An 18829-nucleotide genomic window follows, 5' to 3' on the forward strand; every position below is an offset into this window, starting at 1 on the left:
AGAGATAATTTACAAACCATGCTTTTTTTTTTACTAAAAGCATGCACATCCATGTGCGCACACCAGCGTCCAAACTCCGGGGCATGCGCTGATGCACCCATTTTCGCACCGTCACACAGTTTGCTGGCAGATCCAGAAAAAAATATTAGAAGGAGCTGGACGAAAGAATTGCTTTAGTTCATCCTTCTCTTCAGTAATAACAGTAATTTTATTGCGGGGGCTAATCAGAGGCTTCAATGGCACGTAGGGGCTAGTCCTGGTGGTGGATCCGCCACTGCTCATAGGTATTTTGGGTGGTTTATGCAAGAACAAAATGACAGTGTGCAGTGAGACAACATGCAGCTGATCTGAAACACTGCAGGGCAGGACTATACATAAGTCGTCGTATTCAGTCACCGGACCAAAACTAGACATGAGGGCTAATCTAATGACCGGATCATTAATGCAAGTTGGAAATCATCGTAATTGGAAAAACCAAAGCAAGCAAAAGTAGGCAAGTCATGCACTTGCAAGCTAAAGTAAATCATTAGCTGGTCCTGTGCTGGATATGACAGCACACACCGTTACACTGTCCACAATTTTCGCACCGATATAGAAAAAATAATACTCTCTACCATATTTTATTTGATGTTTCTATATTTTACTGTCCATCTTACTAAAAATATACATGTTTACTAATTATTTTATTATAATTTAATTTATTATTGAAGAAACGTTAAGAATAACTTATAATTTTACATATTTCTAAAAATATAAATAAAGAATCATCAAACATAGATTTAAAAATCAGCGATGTCCACGAAAGAAAAACGGACTGAGTACACGTCATCGTGGAATCAAAGAGGGAAATGCCGAATAAAAGAATATATATATAATCATACAATGAACTGCACAACACCACCCAAATGAGCTATTGTGAGCTTACATCGATCTTTTCCCTGTCTCTAGCTTGACTGCTCGAGAGAACACAACAAAAAACACAAAATGGTACACGATTTCACACCAAACCGATCAAGTCGATATATTCCTCTCTCGACCCACCGCGGGCTTGACCTTGTACGAGCACGCATGGCACGGAACCAAAAACGCCACCGATCGATCTGCGCCGTAGACTATGAGCACCTCGGGAAATCTGACGGCGGAGGCGGCAGCTTCTGATTCGGCAGTGGCCCGTCGTTGACGAGCCACGCCATGGACAAGCCCCAGCTCAAGTGCACGTCCAAGTGGCAATGCATCAGCCAAACGCCTGCGCCACACGAGAAAGTCAACAGTTCACGGCGTAGTCAACGAAAGTCAATCCCGGTCAACGCTCAGTAACGTGAGAATTAAAGGAGGAAGTAGTAGTACAGAGCCGGTAATTAACCTACCGGGGTTGTCGGCGACGAATCGTATGGCGACCCAGCCGGCGGTGGGCACGCTGATGGTGTTCCGCTGCACGGGGTCGACGAGGTTGTACTTGGCGGTGTCGTTGCCGGCGTCGTAGTTGCCGGACCCCGTGCCGACGACGAAGAAGTCGTAGCCGTGCAGGTGCAGCGGGTGGCTCTCGGCGCCCTGGATGCTGGTGTCCTGCAGCACCACCTCGACGGCGGTGTTGAACTCGAGCGGCACCACCCTGGTGCCGTGGGTCACGAACGTGTTGTTCGGCGGCGTGCCGGTGTAGTTGAACGGCGTCCGCGGCGCCGCCGGGAAGTTGGCCGTGAGCACGCCGTTGTACCGCCGCTGGTAGTGCGCCTGGAGGAGCGACGTCTTGGGCATCACGAACGACACGTTGTTGATGGACGCCGCGAACCTGGTGTTGTTGGGCCCCTGGCACGTCCCGTTCACGGGGCTCTGGCACGGGTCGGCGCCGAGCCCGACGGCGAAGAAGAAGTGCCGGTCCACCGTCCGCGGCACCCGCGCCGGGTACCGCGCGCTCGCGAGGCTACGGAAGTTCGCCGAGAAGTTGGCCACCGCGCCGGTGTCGTTGTACGCCGGGAGCGCCGGCAGGGGGAGTCTCCGGAGCGCGGCGGCGCTCTGCGGTGCGGAGGCGCCCGCGGCGTACTCGAGCACGGCGACGGCGGTGGTGTTGTCGAACGTGCCGACGGTGTTGGTGTATGGCGCGACGGCGATGGCGAACGTCTGGGAGGACGGGTTGGCCGCCGCGGTGAGGAGCACGTCCATGGTCTGCCCTGGCGAGATGACGAGCGTCGTGGCGGCGAACGGCTTGACGTAGCTGGCGTCCGCCTGCACCACCGTCAGCGTGTGGTTGGCCACCCCGAAGAAGAGCTCGTCGTTGAGCGCCACGTTGATGAGCCGAAGCATGTACGTCTTCCCGGGCCTCACCCTGAGCCTGAACGTGTCTGCGAGACGACGCAACAAGGAAAATCAAACACCCGAGACGAATTTTTCTTATTTATATATTTTTAAATAAAAATTAACAAAATATTTTTTACTTAAAAATTTCAGTAAAACCATAACTCAATCGCTGAACTAGAGAGCGATATAAAAAGGCTCACTGGTTGGAAGATATATCCACATGGCAAACACCATGACCATGGCAAGTCGTGAGCATTGAAATAGGATAGGCTATCGATTTTGTAGACGGCTCCTTAACACCTTTCTAGTGGGAGTTTTATCCACTTTAAGAGGTCACATGTAAAATGAGCCCCTCTCCCATGCACTCACATGGAGGAGATTTTGTAGAGACAACCCTTTGCCCCTATTGCGATTAAAACATCTAATAAGTCCGCGTAAACGTGTTAAGATGACCACTTACAAATGTGGCCAGCACCGATGGCCGTCCATCCAACCGGTGCCAATGGGTGTTATCACGTCAGATATATTGCCCACTAACTCGGGTTTAGTTTAGTAAATTTTCCAAACAAAAAATATTTTTATTAATTTTCAATAATAAAAAATGTATTCATCACAAAATTCAACCCGAGGCATCCTGTCACTGGGCCGTGGTCTTACCGTTGGAGGAGCAGTTGTAGGTTGGGCCAGGGAGGCCGTTGAAGGTGTAGGCGTCGGAGACGTTGGGCCCTCCTCCAATCTGCAGGGCCTGCCTGATCACAGCCTCCGGGTCGGCGTTGAACCACTCACCTGCGCGCGGCCCGTTCCCGTTGGGTCGCGTTTCCCCCACGTCAAAACGTCAGATCCGGTCGACCACCGTAGTACCGTACCCAAAAAAAAAGTAAAGAAAAAAACGTAACGAGAAGCGCACGCAGAGAGGCAGGCAAGGCACGCACCGAGCATGAGGGGCACCTCGCGGTGGGGCCTGGGGAACGACGGGTAGGCGACGCCCCGCGGCGGGAGGATGACGAGCGGGCCGTAGAGCGTGGCGCGGAGCCAGGAGAAGTGGGCGTGCCACCACAGCGTCCCGCGCTGCCCGGCCACCGCGAACCTGTAGACGTAGCTGCCGCCGGGGCGGATCGGGCACTGCGTGATGAACGCCGGCCCGTCCGCCCACCCGCTCCGCAGCTGCCGCACGCCGTGCCTGCACGCACGTACACGCGGTTGATCATATCAGCATCGGTCGGAGAAATGAATGATCGATCGATCGATCGAATCACGCAGCAATCTACTCCGTAGGTTGGGTAGTACTACTCCGTCCGAAAAAAAAACGGATTTCTGAGTTTTGTCTATAGAGCGTTTGACCATCTGTCTTATTTGAAACATTTATTAAAATATTAAAAAAATAGTCACAAACAAAATACTATTTATGTTTTATCATGTAATAACAATAAATTATAAATTATAAAAAAAATTTTAAATAAAACTAAGAGTTAAAAATTTAATAAAAATAAAAAATTGATTTATTTTAGGACGGAGCGTGTACTACGAAGTACCAGTGGAAGGTGACGTTGTTGTTGATGTTGTTGGTGACCCTGACCACGAGGGTGTCGCCCTCCCGCGCGACGAGCTTCGGCCCCGGGAACCGCCCGTTCACCGTGGGGATGCTCTTCGTCACGCACAGCCGCGTCACCGTCGCCATTGTCACCTGCCATGCATGCACGCAATGCGTGTATACCATCAGCCAAAACATCACCGTAAATAACGTGACACTACGACCGACACGTATATATATCAGCTGATAGAACGCATGCAACGGGCTTGCGTGTGTGTGTTTTACGTACATTGAAGGAGTAGCGGCGGGTGCGGGCGGCGGTGAGGCCCGGCATGGCGAGAAGGACGGCGACGGCAAAGAGGAGGCACGCAGGGGAGGCCAAGCACCACCGGAGACGACGAGCGGTGCTGCTACCCATTGTGACGATCTTCTCCTGCAGCAGCAGCAGCAGCTGGAAGATCTCGCTAATTAAGCTAGTTTGATCGGCAGCTCGATCGATCGATCTCGAGCTGTCTTGTGTGTGCGATGTGATCTTGGACTTGGAAGCAAGGAAGAGGCATGTGGAAGGCTATTTAAGCGGCCGCGGCCGGTGTCGTGCATGGTAGGAGGTCACAGAGTGATAGTGGTTGGCTGAGTTGGTGGACGTGCATAGAAAATTGGCGACCGGGCCGACCCTTGCTCGCTCTGAGTTCTCCTTTAACTTATCCTTTTTTTTTTCACTTGTGCGGCTGCCGTCTCGATCGATCATTTCGATGGAGCGTTTTTTAAACCTGATAAAATGTCTGCGGAGGAATGTTTAGTTTAGCACTCTGTTAATTTTTGTTAGCCAGCTTAGCTTGATTAGCTTACTGGTTACGGCTCCTTTGGAATGAATGAGTTTTAGAGAAATTCTGTAGGGTATGAATCTTTTAGAAAAATGTCCTGTATGCTCCTTTGGATCGAAGGAATGAAAGCTTTGAAATTCATATATAATGATCTAAAACAAAGGAATATTGGAGGAAATCTACTAAGAGCTTAAACCTATTGGAAACTTTCTTTTGTGTCACTTTCTCTCCAAATTTCTGTATGGTTTTACTGTGAAGCAACCAAACAATATGATTGAGCAATTCTCGTATATTTGCATTCCACCAGATCAAGTTGGCACACCATCCTAAATTCAGTGTTTTTTTTTTCTATTCAGTGTTTTTTTTTCGAAGCATGCCGTTGTGCGTGATGGTGCACCAAAGGTCCAAAGTGCATTCAGGCGTGTATTCGGATTCGGAAATATCACTTTCGTTTTCACCAAAAGGGCCCGCTCGTCTCCGTTGATTAAAAATAACGTCAAATGAATTTAATTCATAAATATGCAGAAGTTAAACCTGTTGATTTAGTGTATCCCGAGGTTAAGTTTAGTCGAGTGGATTGATGGATTGATTCAACATTTTCTGTCCCTAGCTAGCAGAAGCGCAGAATGTATGCATCGATTTGGATGATTAATAATTGCATGCATGCAGAGATTGGGCAGATAAAGGTAGGGTTACAGGTTACTGAAGTCTAGAGAGTTTTCATTGTCTGAATATATGACCAAACAGTTTTGGAGCTTACTTACACTGTTGTGTGCCATTAATCATTAAAACTCACATTATAATCTCATAATTGTGCCACTACTAATAGTCCAATAAGGTGAGATGTCACTTCTGAAAGCATTATGGGACCTTCACTGTGACTGTGAAAACTCCTTAACCTTTTTAAGGTTGCCTGTACTCATTTTTCTTTTCCATAGATGAGTGGCTGCTAGCTAATATCCTGCTTCATGAGCAACTCTGAATGAGAATGCAGCGTCCTTTGCTTTGTGAACTTCTCAAGAAAACTATGGACCCCAACGTCACTTCATGATCTTCTAAAATTTCCATTTTTTCCCTGCCATTTATCTTTTCTCAGGATGCCAAAACTAAAACCACACTGTTAGGGAAGAAAAAAATAGATTGAAGCACGAGGTGTGTATGGTTCTTGGCGTGTTGCTTAGAGCCGTGGGGTTGTTGCAGTGGAGCTTGTTGCTTTGCCGGATTGGATGTGTATGCTGCCTTGTGATCCGATACGATTTGTTGGTTGGGACCCAGTTAAAGTGTCTCATTATGTCTGTCTTAGTAACAAAGGGAGGCCATGGAGGTTAGGGAGACCAACAACTAGTACATATCTGAATAAACACTAATCTCATGCTTTAAGGTGAGAGAACAACTTTAAATGCATATAATGGTTTTTCCTACCATAGTTTAGCAGAGGATACTAGCTAGAAGTGACACTGTAATCCATCTCTGCTGAAACTCCTCCGTGTAAGGCTCTAAGCTATGAGCCTATGACTATTAATGGACAAAGGCAATTAAATATGGCAATTTTATTGCTTAAGAAGATCTGTTCTTGTGATAAATTTAACTTGATATCAGGTTTCATATCCCAAATAACACTCTTGGTTTGGTTCGTTAAGTATATGTGATCGATTTAGGTGCCATTGCGCCTAATAAGAAACCAAGGAAGGACCAAAAAAATTCATCCAATTTCTGTACTTTTTTAAAAGAAGACGATTGAATTTGCCACCCCACTCTTATGGTGATTATTTTACCAATTACTTCACATCCTTTAATGTAAAAAATATCCTTCTACATTAATTGTTCCAGCTCTATAATACAAGCTTATCGTGCAAAGACATCTATACGGATGAAATTGTTTTATCACAATTAACTTGTTTCAAACAATACTAGCACATTCATAGTTTTTTTTTGGTCTATAGTAAAGCACCATTTAGTTAGCAATACAAGATGAGTACATCAGGGAAATAAAATAGCGGTTGATTTGCACCACCATCTGCGCGCACGACTGCACGTGAATCAACAAGATTCAGCTGTTGGTTGGCGACGTGAACAAAAAAAAAAAAAAAGACATTACCGCCAATTAGCTGCGACACAAACGGCCGGCTGATTCATCTGCAACTATCTGTCTTCAAGGTGAAGAAGCATTACCAAAATTTCTTTCAGTCTTCACCGTTCGCCCTAGCTAGATCACGTAAGTCGAGGCGTTTGGCTTCATGGAGGCAGTGGTTGCATCCGTTGGATCTAACGAACTCACTCACTCACAGACTCGCTCTCTTGAGGCGTCAGAACCAAGCTTACGGAAGGATGGTCGAGACGAGCTACAAGACCCTACAGTATTAAACTGCAATTGGTCAGTCTCGAGTTGCTGTCCAAGTATCGCCTCCTCTCGATCCTGAGATTGATGAGTAGTGCAGAGTGCTCGAGTCAGGTTTCTCATCATCATTCAGCCGCACGAAAGAAGAGCATGAGGAAAACTAATCGCGACCGGCCGTCGGGCGAAACATGGATGGTTACACCCCATGTTCAAGAATCAAGATGGATGATACAATTGACCGTACTGTCTACCAGCGCCATCAGCCCATCACTTGATATTTTCATAAAAAAAACCGAAACGGCGTATTGATAAACAAAAATAATTAATGTATATATATATATATTCTCGACGATATAAATCAAAGATAAATAAACAATAAAAAAAATCTAAAACTATCTTTAAATTTAAGGTTAAAAATAAATAGAAATAAAAAGATGGACCTAGATTAATTCTTGGCAAACAGGTACAGGGGCGGAGCTAGGCTTGCTTTTCGTGGTCGGACAATTCTGGTAAAATTTCTAAAATATCTATTAAAACACTATTTCGATCCATATTTTTCTATGCTATGCGTGTAATCAAGATGAATCCAAAGATATATTTAGCTGGCTTCGCCTCTGAACGGGTGTACATATCTAATCTAACAGTTGTAAACCGAAATTTCCAGCTCTTTAAAAGGGCACTCATGCGGTTCCTATGCGACGAGCGGCCCTGTCTTGCCACATGAGCCAGCCAACCAACTTCCTTCTCGATCAAGACTCTGCCCAGCAGTCTGAATTCGAATGCCCTTACAGACTCGTTTGGCAAATGATTAAGGGCTTGTTTAGTTCTCAAATTTTTTTTCCAAAAACATCATATTAAATTTTTTGGACACCTAAATAGAGCATTAAATATAGATGAACCAAAAAACTAATTGCACAGTTATGGAAGAAATCTCGAGACGAATCTTTTGAGCCTAATTAGTCCATGATTAGCCATAAGTACTACAGTAACCAACATATGCTAATGACGGATTAATTAGGCTCAAAAGATTCCTCTCGCGGTTTCTAGGCTAGCCGTGAAATTCGTTTTTTCATTCGTATCCAAAAACCCCTTCCGACATCCGGTCAAACGTTCGATGTGATGTTTTTGCCAAAAAAATTTGGCAACTAAACACCACCTAAATAGACTGTTCGGATGAAAACAGGCTGCCGTGCATGGCTCTCAAGATTTGACGGGAAGGTTGCTAGCTACTAGCTCCCAGGTGCTGGCTGGAGTTATGCGTGCACTAACCCTACCACGTCACAAATGATGCCCAATGGTGTGTGGCCGTCCTGGATTATTCCTAGGATATCTGAAGTCTTTAAGGGCCTCATGGTTTTAGCAACATCCTATTCCTATACGTATAAACTAAAATTTAAATTTTAGAACTTAGTTTTGTATTTAATTTTGGGATTTTAATCTTAGTTTATTTTACATCATTTGTAATTATTGTTCATTTCATCTGCTTTCAATGTTAATATCCATTCTTACAAAATCTGATGGAATAATTGTTCAAAAATAAATTTATTTTAGAACAAAAAAGATACTAAGTCGTAAGACTGAACCTAAACCTGCCTGTTTAGGAAGAAATCTGAATCTGTCTTAAAGCAAGTTCAATAGTATAGCCAAATACCAGCTCCAAATCATCTATTGCCAATCTAATAGCCATTTTGTATAATAGTTACTTACAAAATATATAATACACTATTACTGTATGTCCCACCTGTCATACACATATTGCGTCTTGGAGTCCGTACTTCGGCTAAATATAAATCTATAGCTCGCTACACTTCTCTCTCCTCTCTAATCTTTTTAAAATATGTTTATAGCTAAATTATAGTCTGCTATTGTAACTGCTCTTACATGTTCAGGGAGGGGCAGTGTGCTCTTGTGCAGCGAGTGCACTGCATACTCGCAGCGCTAACTCCTACGAACCAGGCAACCTGATGCACAAAAAAGTTACATTTGGCCACCCGGCCGTTCCCTGCTGCAATTTCATCTGATGTCATTATATCAAGTTATCAACTGTCACACGCTGATGATTCATGAAGCTGTCGTGTGTCTGTTGTGTGCTCAAAGTCAATCACTAAGAAAGTAAGAAGCCTAACATTTGCCAATAGATTTTCATGACCCAAATAAGCTCCTTCAGTCACATTAGTTGCTGTAACCGTGACAAGTGACACAAATCACCTACGAAGGGTTTGTTACTATGTTTTGGTATATATGCATGGATTATGCCCAACTCATTTGGGTAGACACCAATTCGGTTTCTTTGTCCATCAATTCCTGCAAATGGCCAATAGGGATTGTTCCTGCATATTAATACTCTCTCCGTTTCCGAATATAAAACTTTCTAGTATTGTTTAGATTTATATGAATGGTAAGAAATCTAGACATATATATAAATTATATATATTTATCAATTGATGAATTTACATAAAGCTAGAAAGTCTTACCATATATAAAATGGAGGTAGTATGTTTTAGAAACAAGATGACCAACAAAGTGGCCCAAGCTGCCAAGCTGAGCCCTTTATTTGTTGAATATCCTCCGGTAGCCGGTGGGTTTTGCTCAACGACAAGGGGCCGATGCCGTGAATATCCTCCTATGGCTGGTCTAATTTGGTAAATTTTAATCCAATCCGAATTTGAAAACTCTTTATGATTTGGGAATTTTTCGAAAATGGGGTTTCCGATTCTCATGGAATTTCAGGGAATTTTTTCGATCTAAGGTTTCTCAGCCTAGGGGCTGGTCGATTGGTTCGGCAAATTTTGCCCAAGAAGTGTTACAAAATCTATTGCTAATTGTACTAGTTGAAAAAAATTGACAAATAAAAAAATTGAATCTAAACAGTGCCCGAACAGTAAACATAAACCCTAAAACCGATCCAAATTAAATATAGTTGCACAAAATCGAATCAATTCGAAGATTAGATGACTTCTCTCAGATATGATGGGATCAAAAAAAGACTAAGTTTGCTTTGATACCGCAATGTTGGGTTATCTAATCCAACGTTAATTCCTAATAACCTAATATTGATTACCTTTGCTAATACGGAATTAAATTGATCTACTGGCTTATTTAAGAAGCCATTAAAGTCAAATTTGTCTTTTGTTCTTTTCTTCTTATATCACTTCACAATCCCCTTCTAATGATAGAGAGATTAAAGTTTTGTTGAGCGTCGCCTCCTCCTCTATCCATCTCTTTATATAGCACTGGTGGGGATCTAGGTGCATCTTAGAGTTTTGATTCTACCGATCACGAATCAAACTTCTATTTTATCTTTTTATCTGTTTCTTTTTCTTATTTTATCTCTTTATCTGTTTCTTTTTTTAGTAGAGATGGACCCGGTAAATAAAGTTAGGGTAGATTTAAAATTTTTATACCAGTATTTATATCAATTTATGTTATCCGGTGTCTAACCGACAAACAACAAGCACCAGATGCACGGATAATCTGAACCCAAAAAGCCAAGGCGATCCAGCCCTCGCAACAGACGTCACTGCTTCGCTATCTTCGCTTCCCTGGCGCACCATTATTCGAACTCCCTCCATGGCAACCGTACCTTGTTTGACTTGTTCTTCCATAAGAAAATCGAAGTACTATAGTTAAGCATGAAGTTCTTTCTTGGGAAACAAGGTCGTTGGATGCACGATTAATGAACTCACGGTACAGTATCTCTTTCATATGTGACTGGCACGTAATCAGCTGCTTTTCCTAATGAATGACCTTCATATATATTCCCTGGCCTTTTCAGGTTGCAAGTTGTAACAATTGGACGTTGAGCTTACACGCTTCAGCTTAGATCGCCTCAATTGGTATCATCAAGAGGGAGATGCTATAATCACCGTTCATACACTATAATAAAGCCCTCTTGCCATTTAGAAAAGTTTTAGTTGGATGTTTATTATTCTTTTATTTTAAATTTGACCATCCGTCTTATTCATTTTTTAAGATATACAAAAATATAACACACGCTTAAAGTACTTTTAATATTAAAAAACCACAACAAATCATAAATAACTATATGATTTTTAAAATAAAAACGAATGATCAAATATATATTTTAAAAGTCAACAATATCAAATAAAAAACCCAAGGAAATATTATGACATTTTTTAAATCATATTTAATACTGATATCGCAAAACACTATGAACTCTAAAAATAGCTAATTTAGAACAGGTGCAATATAATGACATAAATAATATATAAAAGTTGTCATCTTATATTTATAATAAGTTAGAGAGGAGATATATAATATGCATATAGTCGGATGGTTTAATCCATGGTTAACTATGATATGGATGGATATTAGATTAGTTAATATGTCAAATTTTTGTAACCGATTATGAGACCATCCTGGTAAAAATTTGCTCTTACCGGCTCCTATATCATCATCCAATGTCCCAATGACAGAATGATTACCCTAGCTAATGGGACGGATAAGTGTTAAAAAAAGGCCCAGAACGATCTGGCGATCTCCCACCGTCCAAGCAGTCCGATCCGACGGCCCGAACCGCCGCAACGACACCCGAAAAGGGAGCTCGGAATCCCGTGAGCGCCCCCGTCCGCTCCCGAAACCGCGGGTCGCCTTCGCGTCTCGGCAAACAAACGCAACGCCCTCCCCATCCCCACCTCGCCCCCGCCGCCGCGGCGATCGATCTCTTCTCCACCCGCCCAGGACGCGGCCACGCACTCGGCGAGGAGAAACCGAGAAAAAAAATATAGAGAAAAGAAAGCAAGGAGAGCAAAAAATCTAGGAGCCCGTCTCGGCGTCCGGATCCCGACCGCTCGCCGCCGCCCACCGCCCCATGCGCACGGCGCTGCCGCCATGAGCCTCGCCTCGCTCGCCCGCGCGCTCGGCCGCCGGTCGGCGCCCTCCTCGTCCCGCGCGCGCCAGGCAAGTGACCCGTGCCTCGTCTCCTGTATCTCTTGTTATCTCCGTGAATCCGCCCCGCGTGGCTGGGGGTGCGAAGGTGCGGGGCTGACTGTGTTGGTGGCTCTTTTTTAGGGTTTCTCGCTCGGGGGACTAGGCGGGACCCGGTCGCCGCCGCCGCCACTGCTCCCATCGGTCCATGGTGGGGATGGAGGCGCGCTGGGATTGGGATTCGTGCGCGGGTACCTGACGGCCGCGCTGGGGAGCCCCGCCGTGGGGAAGGCCGGGGGCTGGAGGTCCCTCCTCGCGAACCCGCAGTTTCGGAGGCTCTTCTCTGACGGGTCCAAGAAGAGTAAGTCTCATCCCCGCTCTGTTGGTCGGTTCAGATGGCTCTAGGTCTAGGTGCTAAGAGTTTTGTGCCTTTTCGTGTTCTTAGATTACGAGAACTACTACCCCAAGGGCAAGAAGGAGGCGCCAAAGGGGGATGGGAGTAACAAGTCTGATTCGAAGCGTAAGTTCCCGTCCTTATCTCGTGTGCACTAATTGTGTAGAGAATGCTGATCATGTTGTGAATTAGTAGAATGCACAGCTTTTATGCACCAGAACCAAATTGGCGTGGTTGAACAAACAAGATGAATAACTTGCATGTGTTACATTTCTGTGCTAGAAGTGCTTAGCTGACTGATGTAAAATGAGAACGTAGCTTGTGCATAGTAACCAGATGATGGGTTCTTAGCCTATGCCGATTGTTAGTTTTCAGATTAACTATGCTAACCGGTTTCTGGAAAATTGAATGCAAACCAGATCCCTTTCACCTGACAAATTTTCAGGGATACATTGTAACTAAGTACAAAAAATCAGACAATCAGTCGTTACCTAACTTAAGAGGCTGAACTGAAGAAACATACTAGCGCTTCAAGTTTCATTTGGATAACACAATAAATCCTTAATGCATCATTGTGCATTTGCTAAAATGCTGTTATGTGACTGATTTGTTAGAATTGTTGCCAACTTGCCATCATAGGTTTGAAATGCCTATAGTTTCTACTCCCTCCGTCCCAAAATATAAGTATTATAGGATTCAAATTTTGTACCACAATATAAAAATTTCTGCAATGATACACACGATTTCAATTATTCCAATGATTCAAGAGCTAATCAGATGCTCAGATAGGGAATTTATTCAATTCAAAGTTCAAAAATTGATCACTGAAATGACTAAAAATGAATCTTTTGACATCTCCTTAATCTATGCTAAACAGCCTAGAAATGCTTATATTTTGGAATGGAGGTAGTATATGTTGAGAATTAACCATTTGATTTCTGTTAGCATGACATATTGTCTGCCAATTCTGCTTATTGGATGAATTTTTAGCTGCTCTGACTGATTTTCACCATACTGGTGTTAATGGCTATGCCACTATACCATTGATAACACTGTAATTTCTTTTTATATGCAGAAGAGTCCAGTTCAGACGATCAATGGAATTTCCAGGAGACTGCCATAAAGCAACTGCAGAATTTTCTTGCACCTGTACTATTTCTTGCACTGATGCTCTCATCTTTATCGTCGAGCTCATCAGAGCAAAAGGAGGTAAGTTTCACTCCCTTCTGAGTTCTGGCAGACTATATTCAGTTGCTATGCTGTACACATGATTGACATCCTGTAAATACCAGAAAATGTTGTTGGCAGAAAACTGTTGCCTGCATGAGGACTATAGAAGCTATACCTATTCCAGTCAAATTCCTGCAATTAGTTAATTAGCATTCTATAATGAATACAAGCAGTATCAGATCTAGATGGTAGGGATACATTCTTCTCACCATATGAGGTTCTATCTTAGATTGAAAAATGGTAGAGAAAATACTGGCAGTTTCTTTAGATAGATTCACCTTGTGCCTACACCAGACAATAGATAGCAGATAGCTTATTTTGTGTTTTGCATATTTATTATTTTTAAATCTATGACAGGCTATTATTCTTGATCTTATTGTCATTTCAAGAGATCTGTCTTCTAATTTCTGCAGATAAGCTTCCAGGAATTCAAGAATAAGTTACTAGAACCTGGTTTAGTCGACCGTATTGTTGTTTCAAATAAATCAGTGGCAAAGGTCTACGTCAGGAGTTCACCACTGTCAAATAGCCAAGGTCAGAACAGCGATGCCATTGTTACCACAAACGATGTTCCAAGCAGGCATACGCCTAGTAGATACAAGTATTACTTCAATATTGGCAGTGTTGATTCCTTTGAAGAAAAGTTAGAGGAAGCCCAGGAAGCTTTGGGAGTAGATCCACATGATTATGTTCCAGTAACTTACATCGCTGAAGTAAATTGGTTTCAAGAAGTGATGAGATTTGCCCCAACAGCCTTTCTTGTTGGGCTAATATATATGATGGGCAAAAGAATGCAGAGTGGTTTTAATATTGGAGGTGGTCCTGGCAGCAAGGGTGGCCGTGGTATTTTTAATATTGGAAAAGCTCAGGTGACAAAGATGGACAAAAATTCCAAAAATAAGGTTAGTTCATCTTTTCTTCTGTTTCACTTTGAAGGTGACTGAAATATATACATCTGCTATTCTTCTGTAAAGTTCTTATCAAGCTCTAAGAACCATTATTAAGGTACAATAAAAGCCATATAGTGACCTGCTTTCCTGTTTTCCAGGTGTTTTTTAAGGATGTAGCTGGTTGTGATGAAGCTAAACAAGAAATTATGGAGTTTGTGCATTTCCTTAAGAATCCTAAGAAGTATGAAGAGTTGGGGGCTAAGATACCCAAAGGTGCCTTGCTTGTAGGTCCTCCTGGAACAGGCAAGACTCTACTTGCTAAAGCTACAGCAGGAGAGTCTGGTGTGCCTTTCTTGTCTATTTCTGGTTCAGATTTTATGGAAATGTTTGTTGGAGTTGGACCATCCAGAGTACGGAACTTATTCCAAGAAGCTCGGCAGTGTGCACCTAGTATTATATTTATTGATGAAATCGATGCGATTGGTCGTGCGAGAGGCCGGGGAGGGTTTTCTGGTTCAAATGATGAGCGTGAAAGTACTTTGAACCAGCTCCTTGTAGAGATGGATGGGTTTGGTACAACTTCTGGTGTTGTTGTTCTTGCTGGTACAAATAGACCTGATATTCTGGATAAAGCGTTGCTGAGGCCTGGAAGATTTGATCGACAAATAACAATTGACAAGCCAGATATAAAGGGTCGTGATCAAATATTCCGCATATATCTTAAAAAACTTAAACTTGACAATGAACCATCATTTTATTCTCAAAGGCTGGCAGCTTTGACACCTGGGTTTGCTGGAGCTGACATTGCCAATGTGTGTAATGAAGCTGCTTTAATTGCTGCGAGAAGTGAGGAAACTCAGATTACCATGCAGCATTTTGAGTCTGCCATTGATAGGATTATTGGTGGACTGGAGAAGAAAAACAAGGTAATGTGATTATGTGCCAGTTTGAAGATAATATTTACTCCACAGTGTCAACCAATAAGGCAACCTGCGAAAGCTGATCAATGCCTGATTTACACATCACTCATGCATTGTGTAGTTGTGTATAGTGCTCATGTGAATTAGTTATCAATTTAGTACAATACAAACTACAACTAGATCAAAGCGGAAGGGCCACTCACTATAGAAGTTATAACTAGCCTAGCACTCTTTTTATACACATTTTTTTACTGATCTTATTGACTACAGTTCTGTTTATTATTTTAAAAAACACGTTAGCACTTAGCGCCTTTTTTATGCCCTTGTTCTAATAGACCTTTGTTAAGTGATTTGGGAATGTGACATGATAGTTCATGTGGATGACTAGATGGTCAATTTACATGAATGTTTAGGTGAGAGTGCTGTAAACAATGTAAAATATATAGATAAGCAGACTGCAGTGGATCTACATGCAAATTATAGAAAACTATAGGCCTTACTGAATGACATAGAGGGGGCTAAGTGTATCCAAGAGAGTTCTGAATGATGTGGCTTTGAACACGAAATATCTGCACTATGTTTCCCATAGGAATGCCAATGCTATTACTGTTTTTTTATCTTTAACTTATTTCATAGTAATTACTCAACATGTATAGATATGTTTACCACATTTTTTTCTTACTGAGCCTGTCAATCCAACTGCAGGTAATTAGCAAACTGGAGCGCCGCACTGTTGCATACCATGAATCTGGTCATGCTGTTGCTGGATGGTTTTTAGAGCATGCAGAGCCTCTTCTGAAAGTTACAATTGTTCCCCGTGGAACTGCTGCTTTAGGCTTTGCACAGTATGTCCCAAATGAAAATCTTTTGATGACAAAAGAGCAGCTTTTTGATATGACATGCATGACATTGGGTGGCCGAGCTGCAGAGGAGGTAACACCATCTTTTACATTCTTATGGTTGATTTATGTTAAATAGTTAATATTTGTGAACTTCTCTTTGAAATTCCTACTGATGACACATAATATCTATCGGTCTTCTTATGGCAGCCATACATGTTAAATGGCTTTTTTTATAATGAATTTCAGTCTTCACTGCATTTGATAACTGTAAAAAGTTAAAATTATGGTTAACTAGATTTATTTTCACCGCTCAATTACGATGGCTTGGTGAATATGAGTAATATCACAATTTTTTAATGAACTCTGGCTGATTCAGTTAGTCAAGACTCTTAACCCTATACGATTATTGGTTTCATTTGAATGCAACCAGAAAGGCAAATTGATGTTTGTGCATCTATTTGTATTACACTGATGGTGGTTAGCATAAATCCTGACATTTGACATGGCACTTTCTTGCATTGTTTGCTATGTACGTTGACAGTCAACATGCATTGCCATCACGCCATTTGATTAGTTCACATTGATTTTCTCATGTGTTTCCAGCTTCTTGCAAACGAACATATTACTTGTTGTAAAACAAATACCTGCCTATCAGAACCTAGCCTGTATAAAGCTTACGCCCAATGCTGTGTTACACTATATCCATGTGATTTTATGTATATGCTGTCAAATCATTCACAATATTGCTAGTGAAAGGATATCTTTGAGACTGAGGTGTTCTAATTGATCTTGTTTCAGGTTTTGATTGGGAAGATCTCCACCGGTGCTCAGAATGACCTGGAGAAAGTTACTAAAATGACCTATGCGCAGGTTGCTGTTTATGGTTTCAGTGAAAAGGTTGGGCTCCTGTCCTTCCCGCAGAGGGACGATGGCTTCGAAATGACCAAACCTTACAGCAACCAAACAGCGTCTATCATTGATGATGAGGTGAGGGAATGGGTTGGCAAGGCGTACAAAAACACAGTAGAACTGATAACGAAGCACAAGGAGCAAGTAGCCAAAATTGCGGAAATGCTGCTTGAGAAGGAAGTTCTACACCAGGACGATCTGGTCAGGGTACTAGGAGAGCGGCCTTTCAAGGCAGTGGAGCCAACAAATTACGACCTGTTCAAGCAGGGTTTCCAGGACGAAGACAATAAGAATCAAGAAGTGGTCAAAAATCCTCAGCCTGATGATGACGGAACACCCTCACTTGGTGAGGTTGTACCCACGTAATTCTGCAACAAATTTACAGTTGTAAATTGCACTTCTATTCGATAGATTCTTGTTTGTTGTTTCAGCATAAGAAAATTTGTATAAATTAACGCCCTCGTCTAATCGCTAATGTGGGAACCCAGTTGGCTTTCACGGCCGGCCATGGCGTTTCCCTTTTTTAATGAATGCAAAGAGCTAGTCGAGGATCATGATTTGAGCTTGTGTGTTCGTCATTTCTTCACCGAGCTTGTGTGATTTCATGATCTCACTGACGAGAATTCTCAAGATAAAGGGTCCCTCCAGTCTGACGTTTGACGTGGTGACAAGCGGGATAACTTGTGATTTCATGATCTCATCCTTTTGCTTTATAAATAAACAAAATAAAACAGCATATTGCAAATGCATAACAATTTATTAGTAAAATTTTTATATATGTGTTCTATTGATCTAAAAGACAGGGTTGAAAATTAATCCGTGATAAAAAATCTTAAAATTAACTCTAATTAAAATGAAAAATGAAAATTTTGGTTTATAAATATAAGAAAAAAATGTAGAAGTTTTGACAAGGATTATGTGTTGGGGAGTTAGCTGTCAGAATACTCGGCTCATATTAGTCGGCAATTGAACCTACGTGGCTACGTCTGTACAAGTAGATAGTTGCCGTTTGATCAGGGCACAGGTACTTGTGCTTGACATATTGTTGTAACCAACCACCACGCTTCTTCAAAACTACAGCATCAGCATGCTTCCTAGAAGAGCGAAATTTCTTTGTGCATGCTACCAAACTAATATGCTCTCTCTTCATCAGTTTCATAAGTCATTTTATATTTATCTAATTAAATCTCTTAAAGTTTAAGTTTATAGAAAAATATACTGATATCCACAACCCTAAATTAGTTTAATTGAATCCACCATTTAAATATATTTTTACAACATATTTATTTTACGTTGAAAGTAATTGTTACATTTGTCTACAAATTTTGTTTTATCTTACTATAAACCCAATATGACTTATATGAAATGGAGGAAGTAGAGAAAAGAGACATGAAAAGTGAGAATTTTCTTTTGGGGGAATTGAGAGAGTTGTGAAGGTCTTCAGTTCAATGAAGAATGCATGCTTCACAAGTTCACATCCATGCCCATGCACGCATACACAGCTAACACCTTCAAAGGGAAATCGAAGAGATCTAGCGTGGAGCCAAGTAGCTCAGCCCAAGTGACAGATACAGTTTGTTCAGGCATCCTTCTCTGAATCCGGAAGAGGCTTGGAGGAAGAGGAAAAGATGGCCAAACTTCAGAAGCAACGGGTACCTGCTAAGCCTATCTCACACGAATTCCTCCCCCTCCACCATGATTTTGATTGAGCCCATGCATGCTCCACAGAATGTTTTTTTGCTGGTCATTGCAAAGCAGCACAGGATGAT

General features: G+C 42.3%; 2 protein-coding genes across 2 annotated transcripts; one reads left to right on the plus strand and one right to left on the minus strand.

Annotated features, from left to right (window-relative positions):
* Window positions 1–855: 855 nt before the first annotated feature.
* On the minus strand, window positions 856–4244 carry LOC102712256 (putative laccase-11). The gene is made up of 6 exons (XM_006654446.3): window positions 4116–4244; window positions 3828–3979; window positions 3228–3475; window positions 2953–3081; window positions 1368–2339; window positions 856–1246 (listed from the first exon to the last, which is right to left on the minus strand). Exons 1-6 carry the CDS (start codon window positions 4242–4244, stop codon window positions 1113–1115), a joined length of 1764 nt encoding a protein of 587 aa, XP_006654509.3. The 3' UTR covers window positions 856–1112.
* A 7343-nt stretch (window positions 4245–11587) lies between these two features.
* LOC102711622 (ATP-dependent zinc metalloprotease FTSH 8, mitochondrial) lies at window positions 11588–17626 on the plus strand. The gene is made up of 8 exons (XM_015837133.2): window positions 11588–11908; window positions 12020–12236; window positions 12321–12395; window positions 13345–13478; window positions 13913–14401; window positions 14548–15315; window positions 16015–16242; window positions 16950–17626. Exons 1-8 carry the CDS (start codon window positions 11840–11842, stop codon window positions 17424–17426), a joined length of 2457 nt encoding a protein of 818 aa, XP_015692619.2. The 5' UTR covers window positions 11588–11839; the 3' UTR covers window positions 17427–17626.
* Window positions 17627–18829: the final 1203 nt, after the last annotated feature.

This window comes from Oryza brachyantha, chromosome 5 (assembly GCF_000231095.2).
Source record: "Oryza brachyantha chromosome 5, ObraRS2, whole genome shotgun sequence".
Lineage (NCBI taxonomy): Eukaryota > Viridiplantae > Streptophyta > Magnoliopsida > Poales > Poaceae > Oryza > Oryza brachyantha.

What these genes read in the sequence shown, in the direction of transcription:
- LOC102712256 (XM_006654446.3), bottom strand. Translation starts at nt 4,244, where the DNA reads ATGGGTAGCAGCACCGCTCGTCGTCTCCGGTGGTGCTTGGCCTCCCCT. An exon ending in CCCGCCGCTACTCCTTCAAT is followed by an intron (nt 3,980 to 4,115) that starts GTACGTAAAACA and finishes CATGCATGGCAG; the next exon opens with GTGACAATGGCGACGGTGAC. An exon ending in CGAGGTGCCCCTCATGCTCG is followed by an intron (nt 3,082 to 3,227) that starts GTGCGTGCCTTG and finishes GGCCGCGCGCAG; the next exon opens with GTGAGTGGTTCAACGCCGAC.
- LOC102711622 (XM_015837133.2), top strand. Translation starts at nt 11,840, where the DNA reads ATGAGCCTCGCCTCGCTCGCCCGCGCGCTCGGCCGCCGGTCGGCGCCC. An exon ending in CTCTGACGGGTCCAAGAAGA is followed by an intron (nt 12,237 to 12,320) that starts GTAAGTCTCATC and finishes TCGTGTTCTTAG; the next exon opens with ATTACGAGAACTACTACCCC. An exon ending in GCTCATCAGAGCAAAAGGAG is followed by an intron (nt 13,479 to 13,912) that starts GTAAGTTTCACT and finishes TAATTTCTGCAG; the next exon opens with ATAAGCTTCCAGGAATTCAA.